Source organism: Varanus komodoensis, unplaced genomic scaffold (genome assembly GCF_004798865.1).
Source record: "Varanus komodoensis strain SLA01 unplaced genomic scaffold, ASM479886v1 scaffold61, whole genome shotgun sequence".
In the NCBI taxonomy this organism is placed as follows: domain Eukaryota; kingdom Metazoa; phylum Chordata; class Lepidosauria; order Squamata; family Varanidae; genus Varanus; species Varanus komodoensis.
Window position 1 is genome coordinate 2,787,931 of NW_025336236.1, and position 15,161 is coordinate 2,803,091.

At 39.5% G+C, this 15,161-nt stretch overlaps 1 protein-coding gene across 1 annotated transcript in view; it reads right to left on the minus strand.

The window, feature by feature from the left end:
- Nucleotides 1-15,161, minus strand: part of LGR5 (leucine rich repeat containing G protein-coupled receptor 5) — an 80,253-nt gene that overhangs the window by 23,486 nt on the left and 41,606 nt on the right. The window contains 2 exon segments of the mRNA XM_044449858.1: nt 2,480-2,695; nt 13,412-13,483. Of these exon segments, the coding sequence (XP_044305793.1) occupies nt 2,480-2,695; nt 13,412-13,483 (288 nt within the window).

Sequence of the window (15,161 nt, forward strand, 5' to 3'; positions counted from 1 at the left end):
CAGAGCAGCCATGTGGTCCATGCCCTTGGTCTTCATCAGACGCTACTGGCTGGATGTCCATGCAAGTGCAGACCGCTCATTCAGCATGGCAGTCCTTTCTTCCATTCTACAGTGATGACAGCATCCTTCAATCCTTCACAGGGTAAGCTAGCCAGTCACCCAAATGTGTGCAGCACAGAGACCACACAGAAGAAAGACCGGATGATTACTTGAAACTGCTATTCTTTGAAAAGCCATTGGTGCATTCACACATCCTACCCTCCAGGCCCGCTTGCTGTCATCTCTCCAGCAGTTGCTTCCTCACTTTCCATGGATTCTTGGGGCTGGACTGGGTTGAGGTCTTTTCTCCTCCCCTCAGTCCAGAGTCCCGTGGCAGTTTCTATAGGAACTGAGAGGATGGGCAAGAACCTACTCCATGCTTCCTGAGAACAGGAAGGGGGCTTCTGCCCAAATTGAACACTTAGCTATAGAAGTCTTCCAACAATAGGCTCTGCAGAGGTGCAAAGGCCCATAAGACCTTTTTATTTAATCGATATTTTAACTTGTTTTAATATTGAGTTTATTGCTGTGTTTTATTAACTTGCAGCCAGAGTGGGTTGTCAATTTATTTATGCTGTAAGCCATCCAGATGCAAGCAATTGGATGGCATACAAATTTTATAAATAAATAAATAAATGTGTGAATGCACAGATGACCACTTGAAGAACATCAGTTACAAGTAAGCAACCTGCCTTTTTTCCTGTTGAAAATGGGATCAGATTTTCCATTCTACTCAAAGATTTGTATAATTTGCTGCACATAATAATGATGCCGACAAAACTGCAAGATGGCAGAGTGGGTGACTAAATGTTAATAAAGGAAACATCCTTTCTATGCCCACAAAAAGAGAATGCCGAATCAGATGTTGTATTTGGATACAAATGAACCAAAGAAAATCATTCTTTTATTTCTTTTCTTTTTAAAAAAAATCAATTAGCATTTTAACAATTACTAGCATGATCGTTTAGTATGGTTTGCATTTGTGGTCCATGTGTACATATCTTTGGATGCTCCCTTTATACCTCATTATCCTCCTTATCCTCTTAATCTCTTCACTCATGCAATAATCTCAGAACCTGATTTGTCTGCCTTCTCTAGATCTTTCTTTACCATTACTGGATATAATCTGATGTCACAAAGGAATCTTGCAGGCAGATATCAGTAGTTCATCTGTGGCCAATAGCTTAGATTTCTGTGAGGTCACAAAGGAACTGGGCAACTTTCAATTATTCAGCTGAGATCAAAAGCAGATTTGGATCACATCAACATTTTAGCATGTAAGACCTACTTTTGTTTTATTGCTCTGCTTAACTATTACCTGTATACTTTACAATTCCAAATTATATTCTGTTGGGGTAGATTAGTGGAACTATTTTGGAATTTTTGGAAAAGGTGAAAGGTATCAATTACTACTTAGCTATATGTATTTATTTCATTAATTAATTAATTAGAGTTTTAGAAAAAATCTGCATTGCTGAATCCTGAGTTGACCTGAACCCCTTCAGACTATTTCTGGGACTCTCCAGGGTAAAGTAGACATCTCTCCAAAGTGAAAAGAGCAGAAACTGGACCCTACACAAACCTCCCCCACAACCCAGAATTTAGCTTTGGAAAAAGCAGACAGCATATCTCTCAAATCAGTGTCTTTTGCTTCCCCCCCCACCCCCACTCCCGCAAACCTTGATAGGAGGAAAGAAAATGGAGTGAGATTGAGTGATAGGAATCTTAGGATATATTTTACGAAGGGCTCTCCAGAGACTATGACTCGGAGTAGGGCAAAGATGGCACAAGGAAAAGGCCATTCTTCCAATATCAACAAAGATAACTCTAGAAAAAAAAATTAAACTGGTTTTCAGTCACCATTAACTCCCCAGCCCCTGCACCCATCTGTTTGAAATTCTGAAAGTGGCTTGCTCAGAGGTACCTGTGTGATGGCTGACTCTTCATACAATTGCCCCAGGAAAAAGAAGGAGAAGCAGATCTTTCACCTCAAATCTGAGGTCTCCCCTTCCACATAATCTGTTCCCTTTTAACTAAACAGTCACGTGAAAAAGCCACTATATCTTAAAATGTTTGTTTACTTCTGAAGCAAATCTCAGGATCAGACTACAAGCAAAACTTATTTTCCAACAATTAATTTCATATCCCTTTGCATGTGTGAGAGAAGATAAACTACATCTTTAAATAAATGCAAGAATAAAGAAATGCATGAACGTTTAGAGCCCATCCACCTCCACTTAAGTACTAGCATTCAGTTGGCGTTGTTCACTTATTTCTGGATTTATCCAGCATTCCACATTTTTGCTACTCACTCTGCTAATAGTACATTGTATTTCTCAGTAGGTTTATATTAAATTATTTCAGAATGTCAACAGCATGAAGTCCTTGATAGAGTCAGTTAACCGTGATGTTATATTTTTGAAATGCAAGGAAAACTTACAGAACTACTAAGCTGGAGAGGTTTCCAAAAGCATAATCTGGAATATGGTGTATTTTGTTCAGTGCCAGTGTCATTGCCTGAAGTGCTGGCAAACTCCGGAAGGCTTTCACTGGAATTTCTGACAAAGAGTTGTCATCTAGCCACAGGTGTCTTAGTGAAACCAAGCCACTGAAACAGTTGGGAGGTACGAAGCTGATATGGTTAGCATCCAGACGCCTAGGAGAAACATAAATGTAGAAGTTAGATGTTATATAAAATCCAGTGTTTTATAAATGAATGAACTGAAAAGGAACAAAAGCCACATGTTTTTGCATTTCATAGTTAACATGTCCCATTTCTTCTGTCTTGCAACTTTGTCCTAATTTCTATGGGGCACAATACTTGTTTATAATAGACTTCAATATTTACAAGTGCTTTATATCCTACTTTTGGTTGTCCTTGGAAGTCTAAGCACCTGCGGGGTCTTTGGAAAAAAAAAGTTCCCCCCCTTCCCCTGACTGGGGTAGAGCCATCTTCAAGAATGGCAAGGCAGCCTAGGTTTTAAGGAGCCAGTGTGCCATTTCCATGCCTTTGATCATCACCCTGAAGATGTGTAGCATGCTTTGATCCACATGAGCTCCCAGTAATTCATACAGTTGGTAGGAATCAGGCAGGACTGTACTGGTTGTGTAATCCATATCAAAGTACAGAACAAATGACCACCCAGGGGTAAAGATACCTGACTTTTCTGTGGACAATTCCTCCATGGCTGTTCAATTATTATAGCACCTGCCTTGTGACATGGGTGCCGTTTTTAAGAAAAGGCCTTATAAGTGTCACTTTGGACCTTTGATGATCACATTGGATTTCTTTGATGACAAACTGACTCCACAGTGGTAATGCTTGTTGCTAGTTTTTCTGCTAAAACTACCTCAAGTTGCTTAGACAGCAAGTTCTGTCAGAAGTGTTTGACCACTACAAGCACATTGATTTGGACAAGTAAACCACCACTTTTTTCTGCATTCATCATGTATGACCCATCCCTTAAGAATACACAGATATTAGAAATGCATAGCCCTATGGGCAGGTGTGCATACGCTGTCCTAAAGAACAGGAATTTAAGAGTACTTCACTGGCAACCCAAATCACATTCAAAAAGAGCTGATGTTAATGGCTGGTCATCTCTCCTGTATATTTTTCAAGTTGAGATTAAGGGTAACAATTTAGCAAGCCTCTCTTCTACTTTAACACACTGTTCTCCCTGTGGTGCATTTAATGCCCAGAACTTCTAACTGAATGCAGCCAGCGATAGCTGAACAATATCACATTGCTTTTCTTCGGAATTCTACAGGTGTCATTCTGCACTTTCCTCAGTGCTATGGCACAAATGCCACAGTTTATTTTCACACATCATGAAAGTCAAAGCCACAAAAGGTCTGCCTGCAAGCAGACTTTTTGTTAGTGCACAAGGCAGCCACCAGTTCAACTGCAATTCTTCAGCAGCTAACACAGAGACCCTCGTGGTTTTGCAACTGGGGATCTGGCCCGTTTGTGCAGATCTCACTGCTCCTGCATCCAAGTTTTGAGTTACCCTGCAGGGAGAGAACTCCCGCAGTTTTGGATAAAGGCATAAAAGGGCTAGCCTCTTTGAGGACTACAGTTCTGCCATAACCATTCATAATCTACCCTGAATTAGAGCTATGACTTATTTTTACTGGATTGAGTCGATGTAATGAATCAGATTGCTTGAGGCAGGGCAAAAATGGCATTTATTTATCTGACATGAATACATGTCAAAGTTTAGTGTGCCTTCCTGAACTATGGCACTCAAGGCTGTATGACACCAACAAGAACTTTTTACAAACAAGAATGCATTATTTAGTATAATTTTACTGTTGCGGGTAATTTCTTCTTTTTTAAAGTGAAATTTTAGTACTTGTCTTTAGATTGCCAGGCTCTAAGAGGGACAGCAAGATGTTGTTTAAACAACCAAGTAAAAATCACAAGAATGTGAACTAGCTTATGTGCTTCCCCAAACTCTTCCTTAGGCTTGATGATAAATGAACAAACAAACAAACAAACAAGAAAAAACAGTATAAGAAGAGGAAAATGGGACCAGGTGGAATGGGGAGATGTTATTGGGAAAGAATATAGTAAATGCAGTTCTGCAGTGATACAGGCTGAAATGATACAGTCTTGAGACAGTGATTCAGGAACCTGTTATCAGACTAACTACCTCCAAATGTAGTCAGATTAAAGCATGTCAAGAAAAGGAAAGCAATGCTAAAATAAACTTACATTAATAGAAAGATGCAGACAGACTAATCTTGTGCAGGACACAAGTAATCCAGCACAAACTAACCTAACTCATTTGAAAGAAAGGAAGCTTTGTGGCAAGCATGCTAATCTCTTTACTTAAAGCTGCTTCTTCATTTACAGTCAAATAAAATGCCTATCCCCTTGTCCACAGTCTTTCTACCTACTGCATGAGAACAAATAACAGTTTCTGTGGCTTCATGCCAGGCTGGCAAATAACTGAGACAAGGTCAGTTGGAACAAATTTATAAAGTTCAGTGTCAAAGCCCTTTAACAATTAAATTTTCAATATAATAACTGACATGGCAGGCCATAGGGACACAGCTTCCAAAATAGTTCAGAAAGACTGTCAAGAAACTGGAGAAGCTGGAAATGTTTAGAAATACCCACCCTGAGCCTCTCCTTTCTGCAAAGGAACAGCATATTTTGAGCTGTGCAAGTAAGATATACTTTAGAGAAAAATATGGAGGGTTTTTTTCTTTTTTTTGCATTTAGTCAGAAATAAATTTCTTGTCTGTGTGATGTTTCTGTCTAAGCCAAGGACTTAAGAGTTGCACTAGCTTGACAGTTACACTGATTAAAGGGAGAAAAAAGCTTTAATCAATTCCCATGTTTTTTCTCCAGCAGGAGAAACATCCTGGCTTATATATGACCTAGATCTTACAGCTTTTCCCTCCAACTCCAAGGTTGCTGCTTTATACCAGTGAGGATTGTGATATATTAGGCATCAGCCTAAACAATAAGCAGGCATGCTCTATACCAAGCCAAGCTGCATCACAAAATAAAAATTTCATATGCAAAATTAAGCATTAAGTTTCATAAAACCTATATTTTGCAACATTTTTCTCTGAGTTATCTCCAGGTTAAATGGTTCCCCCTGGGAAAGTGCCATCTAGTACCTCCTGCCAACCCCCTGGTAGGCAGCAGTAATGCTGGGTAACTCAACAATTTGTGGTGAGCAGCTGCATACGATATTACATTTCCTATCAATTTAATTGCTCATAATCCCCAAGGGAGGATGGTGGCTGTTCTGTGTGGAGGGGTGGAGGACAAAGGCTGAGCCAAAGGGTCATGAAAGGTAGAGTCCTCTTTGATTCCCCAACTGTCATCAACCCAGCCCACGGTAAAAGAAAACTGAAGTGCAGAACACACAAAGGGGAGTTGGAGCGAGAAAATCACACAGCCACACAGAAGCACTTGTCTGGGGCCACATTCGCCTGTTCCAGCAGCAATTCCCATTCCACAGAGAAGCAAGTCATTCTAAGATGTGGAATAACAAGTGAGAACCTATACAATTGAAATGGGACATAATATTTTCAGAGCCACACAGAAAAGCACAATAAAGAATCCAAAAATCCATGCCTTTCCACAGCCATCAAAAAGCATCCACCACACCAGGCCTCCTCAGAAGCAGCACTGTATAACATCCTCAGATTATGCTTTTCTTGTAAGGAGGACTAGATTGCACAGGGGAATGTATGAGTATCCCTTTGCATGTGATGATGATGATGATGTATATCCCTTATAAAGTATATCCCTTAGGAAGCCAATAGAATACCACAAATAACACACACACACACACAACCACAAACCATAACACTGATCATGATGATAATGATGATCACGATTAGAATAAGATACAATATCCTCAGAGCCACACAGAAAAGCAATCTTTGAACACACACACGTGACCAAACCATACAGACACACATATAGTAACCCCAGTGCAGACACGCTAACAAATCCCAGACCAGACCACACGCACACCAGACTATACACACAAATACCTACCATGCCCTATGCAGACACACACAAGTACACACACAACCAGACCATACAGACAGACACACAGCAAGTCCAGACCATACACACAAACCCAGAACATACACATAATGCATGCATGCACACACGCACACCTTCAAGAACAACCTTCCAGTAATGCAGCTGGAGCTGTTCTCACTTCACCTTTGTGGAAAAAGGAACAGGATGTTCTCGCACTGGCTCCTGGGACCTCAAGCTTGCCCAGAAGACCCACTTCCTTGAAGATATAAGGGGTCATTTCTGATTGGCCAGTTCATGCTATTAGCTTTAATTGAGCCATTTCCCCCTTCGGGGTGATAATACTGCCTGGCGATGGGCACAAGGCAAACTCCAAAATCTTTCACTTCAAGGGAAGTCCCTGGAGCTTGAGGAATGCTCTGAGCATGCACAAGGAGTTTTTACATGTTCCATTGTTGAATGGAAGCTTCCTCTGTCAGCAGTGGCTGAGTAAAGATTTTTTTTTATTTTCAAAATGTAGGGTGGGGGGTGGCAGCAGAGGAGAGACAAACAGCATGTGAGCATCCAGAGTGCTCTCTCATTGGAATTGCCCCTCACAATGCCTCAGTATGGCATTGTGCTGAAGCATTGCTTGAAACAGAAACATTAAATAACTCCCAGCTCCCTGTTAAAAGGTAAAAAGGGTAGTCCAAATCAGCAGTTATCAACACCCATTGACCCTCAGTGGCTGCCTAAGAATGCCAAGTGCCAAAGCTGGACCTGATTTTCTCAGCTTATTTTACACTGATATCAAATTATTTCCAAGTGTAAACCTTTTGGCTAGAAGATAAACGATAGCAGACAACTGTATCTCGAGATTCATTCCCATGGCTGCCTCAGACACGGATAGCTATTTGCTACTGAGAGCAAAGCGTGATCTGTGCGGTTGTCTGTGTGTGACAGTCACACAAGTCCCTCAGTCTGCAGGACCAAAGCCAACCAATGCTAGACTGAGGCGAGGGTGTGAAGGGGGTTGAGAGGAGGAAAAGTTTGGGGTATGGCTGAACGGGACTGAGTTACATAATGCAGGGACAGTCAGCACAGAGGCATCAAGAAGCCTACTGACTCTTTTCTAATCCATCTGCGATGAGAGGAAATGCTAGAAATCCGTTATTGTACATGTGTGAACTAAACACTTGGATTCACATATATTTGGACCTGTAAGTCCTACAGTCAATACTGGCTTCCGTTGTCTTAGAGATCAATGTCCCTGATTATTATGGCGCATTGCCTCCCTTCCCCTCTAGCTGTCTCTGCCTCATGCCTATGCTCAAGAATGATCTACAGAGTAACCTCAACATTTTGCCTCATGGGTTGCAGTCTAGACTAGATTATTCTGCACGTGACTTAGTTCTAGTGCTTTAACTAAGGCATGTAATTCCAGCCTATGTACATTACTTTTTAAGTAAAATCTGATTGGATTCAATTGTGCTTACTCTGTGGAAAGTATAGCCATTGTTACTTTAGCGACTACTAGCTGAATTGGGGCCTTTGTTTAGAATTCCTCATGCACAAAATATGACAAGATTTGTAACTAACCATAACATGTGCTTTGAAACAATACTTAGGTCTGTTTGTGGAATTTAACCTTCCAACGTTACTCCTTCCCTCCGTGTGTGTGTGTGAAATATAGGACTAGCAATATTAATTTCTGATTCAAATCCAGTGAAGTTAATATTTAACCAACCGAATTAAGAAGCTACTATGGCATGTTTTACAGAACAGGGAACCCAGTTAAAGTGTTCGTAAAGTACCTTAAAATCTCCTGCTGCAATTGTTTCTCTGTTATCTAATCTTTCTTTTATTCTTAAGAACCATTTTCTACTTTCCGATAATAAAACATTTCATTAGTGATTGTGCTTCCTGACATAATGTAACTAATGCACACTGATATGTAAAACATGCAATGAAACCTTACATTTTCATTCAGTTGTTTTAGTTGTGCTGATCAAAGTTTTGGCACTTTCAAAGCTAAATCCATTAGCTCATAAACAATACCTTATTTATAATTTAAAATATATGGCTAACATGTGGAAAGTTTAAGGCAGCTATTATGCTTACAAGAGGGTCAGTTTAAGGATACAAAAATATTCTATTCTTACAGCAGTTAGTGTATTAAAAGAACATCAAATTGTTCAATTAAAAGGTTGAAATCTTTCAAGCATTCATAAAGCATAACGAATATGATCCAGTGTCACTTTTAATAACATATTGTTTATTCTCTGAGAACATGTTTTGTAGCTTATGTAGAGATATACCTGGAGAGGTATAATGAGAATAAACTAGGAAGATTAAATGGGCTGGCTCACACCATCAAAATAAGCCACGTTGGTTTATTTCAACACACCAGGCTCATATGAGGCGTTATTTCTATAATTTCTAAACAAGGCGTGACCTGTTATCTGAACCTGGGTGGCATGGCTTGCTTGAAGTGGGGAAACTACCTCCATTAACCCATGGGCTGTTGCCAAGTTACTGGAGAATTGTTTCCTCCACCAAGAAACCATGCTGCCTATATTTGGAAAACACAGCCAGTCATACCCAAAACTCACCCTGCATGTGACACATTTTAAATAAGCTAGTGTGGTTTAATTTTGATTGTGTGAACCAGGTCAATGCTCTATCTAGGATATGTCAAGAATGAAGTACAAGTTTCAAATGTTGTTAAAATACATTTGAGGAACACAACCATCACATATTCATCTCAGAAAAAATAAAAAGTAGGATTTGAGAAACAAACAATAAAATGGCATTTAAGGAGGAGTTGGTGTTTGAGACTTAAATGGCCTTTAAAAAGAGGTTAGTTTTGATCTAAGACACAACTGTTACTTTTGGACTGACCAAAGGGATGCAAGGAGAGATTTTCTTTGTTTTTATTCTCCGCACTTCATATTTTAATTTTCAGAATGCATGTCCAATAATTTTCAGACGGCATCTGGTTTATTTTAAAAATTCCTACAAGAAATTAGATGAAAAATAATCCTAAGTGTAGCTTTTTCACTGCAGTATTGTATCTAGGGTTACCCACTATACCTGGTGAAAAAGAAGAAAAAGAGGACAGAAGAGCACTTGAATTTGCATAAAATATGCCAATTTTAATTTGTATGTGTAGATGTAAATTTAGAAATATTCATTCAGAAATGCAATACTCACTATAAATTGTGAAATGTGTGTTACATAGAAATGAAACAAACTGGAGCATAAATCTAGGATTTCAAGGTAATCCATTAAAGAAAAATTAAAGGACAGGCATAAATTATGGCAAAGTCTTTCAAAAGTTAGGTAAAATCACAACTTTGACCCAGTTCAGCCCTGGGTAAGTTGCAAAGGTGAAGCCTACTTCTTTTAAATAAATAAAATTAGGATTACAATGATAAATTGATTAACCAATTAGATTTAAACAGCTTTTACAGAGCAATTCAGAAGTGCCACTGGGTAGAATGTACCACTAATTACCAAATAGGGGTCTCCAATTTATCTGGATATTATTTAAAATATGTCCTTATAAAAATTTGAGATTGTAAGCACATACGCCCATTTCTTGCACATAAATAGGAACCTTTTCCTAGAATGATGCCTGCTTATACATATGAAATCTAAAAGATATCTTAAAAACACAAAGTGTGCTTCTTATTCCAGAATGATTGTTCTACTCACACACAAGTTTACCCGATGGATTAATAGATTCATCAACTAATGCTCATATCAATAAACTTGCAGCCCTAATAAAATAATAATCAGTGTTACAAGCATGGCACATGAATCTGACACCATAACACAAACAGTGACCAAATAAGCATCTCCCGGCACAGTCCATGCTGTCCATTGCTCTTGTATTCACTGTCTACAGAAGATCTGCTTTGCTGCAGTCCAGCAGAGCCTTGGTGAGGTGGCATCAGGCCACCTTGAGGGTACTGCAGGCCAATATTGCGACGGACTCCAATGTGCAAATTCTGCATTTTTAGAAACTTTCTGGAATTGTACACACATTTAGTTGTATGAAAGTTACTGGAAAAAGCAACAATATAAACTCCCCAAACCTAACATTTTATAGATCTCAGGTTTCTGAGATCTATCCCGGATGCTTTTGCATTGATGTCTGAAAGTGGAAAAACCTCATTCTGTCAATGAATGGAATGAAAGATGCCCAAGAAACTATAGAAGACAGAGAGAAACAAATAATTAGAAACACCCAGAAACAGATTATTAATCAAATAATCTGGGGCATGCTGGGAGTTGTAGGCCCCTTTTTCTGTGTATTCATGCATAGGATTGCACCCTAAGAAAGTACTTGTACTAGAGGGAAGAAGGACTCATTCACACAGTTATATTCCACCTGCAGAGCAGCAGTAACATTAGCTTGGCTAGCTGTCAATAAACATGAGCAAAATAGGACAAAGAAAACATTAAAAAAATTGATCAAATGGTTTTGAATGAACAAGCTTCCCAGACTTATTATATCTTTGAGAAAACATTTGTTTTGTTAAATGCATCCAACCAGCTTTAAAGCTTTCAAAGGTTTCCTGTTTTCAATAGTTTCAAAGTAATTCACAAATCACCTTACAGACAGCAAATTGCTAGGTTGTATGAACAAGAAACTGAATCTCTGCATACCCTTATCAGACTGCTCCAACTCATTTAGAAGAAACAAAATAATCCCGGTTTTCTTTTCCACAAAGAGGTCACATTTTCCAACGATCCTTTTTCATTCAGTTGCCATTCTGTACTTGCCCTTATCACTCTATCTGCTGTCTGCTCCACAGCTGTTTAAAGTTCCTGCTGACCACTCTTACTTTCTTTTTATTTTAATTCTGTCACCAAACACCAGGCCCTTACACAGACAACACAACCACTCAGTTTACTTCCTTTCTTTCTTAGCCTTCTCTTCTCTGCCTTATGGAAATATATTTGAAACAAAGAATGAAAGATAGTTAGATAGTTCATTTGGAAACCCTCTCTCAACACAACAAAGAACCTTTTGTTTATATAACTTATCATTTCTGTAGGTTTCGTTTCTCCTAAAGTTACAGTTTGGGCAGTTGGAGAGGGAGCAACGGCGATTGGGGTAACTTAAAAGATTAAGAACTGGAAAATTAATTAATTAAAACTTCCATTCTTACTAGCAGGGATTTTTTTTAATTATGTGGCCATCGCTTCCAGGCTTACTTCTGCAATTGTATGGACTAGGGATTTAGGTTTTTTTCAAAATAGAAACTTGGAAACTCAAATTTCTATGTTGATACTGCATGGAAAACTTTCAGTGCTTAATGTTGTACAATTGTCCATAGCTTATTTGAAATGAAAGAGAACTACATTGTTCAGGCCAGAAATGTTTATGAAGATAATTGATCAGGCCCATTAGCCTTGATCAGTCATGCATTTCCATGATGCTTTTGCAGCATGCAACTGGAATTGTAGACATAGTATAGTATCCAGTACTGCAGCTGTAATCCTTCTCCTTCCACTGGGTAGAATAACTAACACCCTGGAAGATGAAAAGAAGATCCAGGGAGACCTAGACAAGCTTGAGCGCTGAGTGGAAGACAACAGAATGAAATTTAACAGGAACAAATGCCAAGTTCTTCACCTTGGCAAAACAAAAACAAAAAAACCCCAGCTGCATGGATACAAGATGGGGAATACTTGGCTTGACGGAACTGAGAGTGAAAGGGACCTTGGAGATGTTGTGGACAACAAGCTAAATATGAGCCAGCAGTGCGATGCAACTACAAAAAGGCAAACACTATTTTGGGATGCATAAATAAAGGCCTCTTCCAACCCTAGTATTCTATGATTCCATTGTGCCTGCTGGACTCATTTCTAATGCAAAACAGAGTTAATACTTTCTAAAGTAACCCTGGAAAAGAGCAGAAATAGTAACCTGCAGTTCAGGACAGATGGGAGAGGTCCCTTTTATGAACTCCACAGACCTGCTCATTTCTGATTGCTTTAAGAATCTCTATTAGTATTATTATTCATAGTAATGATAGCTAATACACCATTGAGCACAATAAAATTCCTAAACAGTTTACAGATCAAAATTGAGATCATATTTAAAATACAATTTATAAAGAATTCCAATTCCAATAACAATAATGCAGAGCGAGACAGGGAAAGTAAAATACAGCATCATGATTAATTTAAGGTGTGAAGGGTTAGTCTCAAAAAGTCCTACAATTCCCAGCAAGCATGGCTAGTAGGGGAATACTGGAATACGTAGGTCTTTTTCTTTTTAAGCCTGCATAGGATTGTCCCCACAGGGTCAGAAAACCTGCATAGGGTTGTGCCACAGGTCAGGAAGAGCACTGGTGAACAAGTGCATTTCAGTTGTTCCAAAGATGCTACTTTTTTAACATTCCAAGCAGCACAAGGGAGGGTTTTCCAAGGAAATGCTTGTTCTTCACTGCTCACTGACATGCAGGCAACATAGGATACTGCCCATATTATTTTAATATGCAACGGAATGGAAGAATCCTACCTAAATCAGTTATATTAAAACAGGGCAGAATGCTTAGGAAAGTAATTCTTTGTTCAATTATTTTTGACCAAGCAATAAGCAATACACTTCTGACCAATAATGCTTCACAAAACTCAACACAGAGATCCATGGAGCTGTGCCACATTTCAGCTCCATTATTTCAGTCATGCAGCGCCTCTTCTGTATTACAGAGAGCGATACACTTTGTTTAAAGTTTCAATTGTAAGTCTCCTTGGGGACCCAATTTGGGCAGAAATGTGATGCATGTATAAATAAATATCCTTCAGCGTTATCACCTTCACTTGAATACAGAATGCTGTGAAAAGTGTGCATATACTTACAATGACTGGAGAGACCGCAAATTCTGGAGTGCTTCATTGGGAATTTGTCTGAGCTGATTGTTCTGAAGCATTCTGCATGCACATATAGAGAAAGTAAACAGAGTAATTTTAGTTTACCCAGTTTTTGCTGAATTATTATATTATTTCATTTCCATACTGCTCCATTGCCAAAGCCCCCAGCCCAAAAGCAAGATGGGGATCACATGGCATTGCAATTAGAAGTAAATATGGGGCCCAAATATACCCTTACTGACTGCACCACCCTCTGATTGTCACTATTTTGAAATCAGCTTTAGCTAACACTCCTACTTTGCTCACACAATATGAGAGCCAATGCAGTTCAAGTGGTAGCAGTAGGAGGACCTGGGTTCAAATTCTTACACGGTCATGAAGATCACTGTGTATTAGGCGAGTGACTAATCCATTAGCCTAACCTTCCTTGCAGGGCATGAAATAGGGGAGATGAGAAAGATCATGTATGCCGCACCAGGAGTAAGGTGAGATATTAATGCAATAAACTGATAAATGTAAACACATGACTTTTCTCATCATACAAGATATATTAAAATAAATGAATGGTAGCTTTGGGGAGCAACAGCCACTGAAAAAGTTTCCCTAACTTAATCCATCCCTAAAGATCTCTTTGAGAAGATCGTAACTAGAAAGCTTTCCTACGTATACATTAACAAAATGCAGGTTTGATAAATCAATCTTTATACTAACACACAACAGTGGTTATATTTATGCCACTGGTGGATTCTGACCATCAGCTGAAATGATCCATCTGTGTCTTTTGCAGTGTGGGGAGAAATTCAGAGGCAAGTGTTCCTGTAACTCCCGTGTGCTCCCTTTGATGCTCATAACCTTCCAAGTTACCCACCTAGGATGGCACTCTTAGTAACTTTTACCAGCCTGAGATCTTAGTTGTATTCTACTTGTATTTGTTGTACCACAGGAGCAAAGCCTGTTGTATAAAAGCTGCTTTGAAAGTGTAGAAAGGGAAGTTGCATCCTTTTGCTCATGGGAAAGAACGGCTGGGACACTGCATGGGTTCTCTGCAAAAGGGTGGTGCGCCTCTTTTCCCCTTCCCACCCTTCTGCAATGCCCCATCAGCGCCTGTTCTGAAGACAGGCTTCCCTCCTCACATCCATAGCCAGCACAGAAAGGACTGTGCTGGCTGCAAGGGAAGGAACGGGGGCTCCAGGGAAGGATTCCTTGATGTGACCTCAGAGCACATTTCCAAGGCTGCCGTGAGGACTCCTGACTTTTCCTATGGACAGCCAGATGGTGTCTACTGGCCACTGGATCATGCCCTTGGTCATATTTACAATGCTATCGAAAGTATGTGCACTAAGTAGTGAATCCATCTGAGTAAATGAGCCTTATTTTCTCATAAGTATTCAAAATTACAGCCTGTTAAAATCAGTGTTCTATTAACTTCCGTGGAGCTTAATGAATGGTAACTTGTGCATCAGTTTGCACTGGTGCATATGGGAGTAGTGCCTATGGCCTTCTTGGAGGGCGCTGTGTGCTGGTATAGGCCAGAAGTTGTGCAGCTATAAAACTACAGCACTGTGTCATCCACATCAGGTTCTGTACCTGTTCAGTGAACCTGTATGAGACTGAAGTAGGAGTCTCCAGTTCTGCGGCCATCAGCTTTCAACACTCTTCACTACAGGCACTAGAGCTATCTACCTGATAGATAGCTCTTAGCAGTAGAAGCTTTTATCACACATCAGCTGTCACTGGG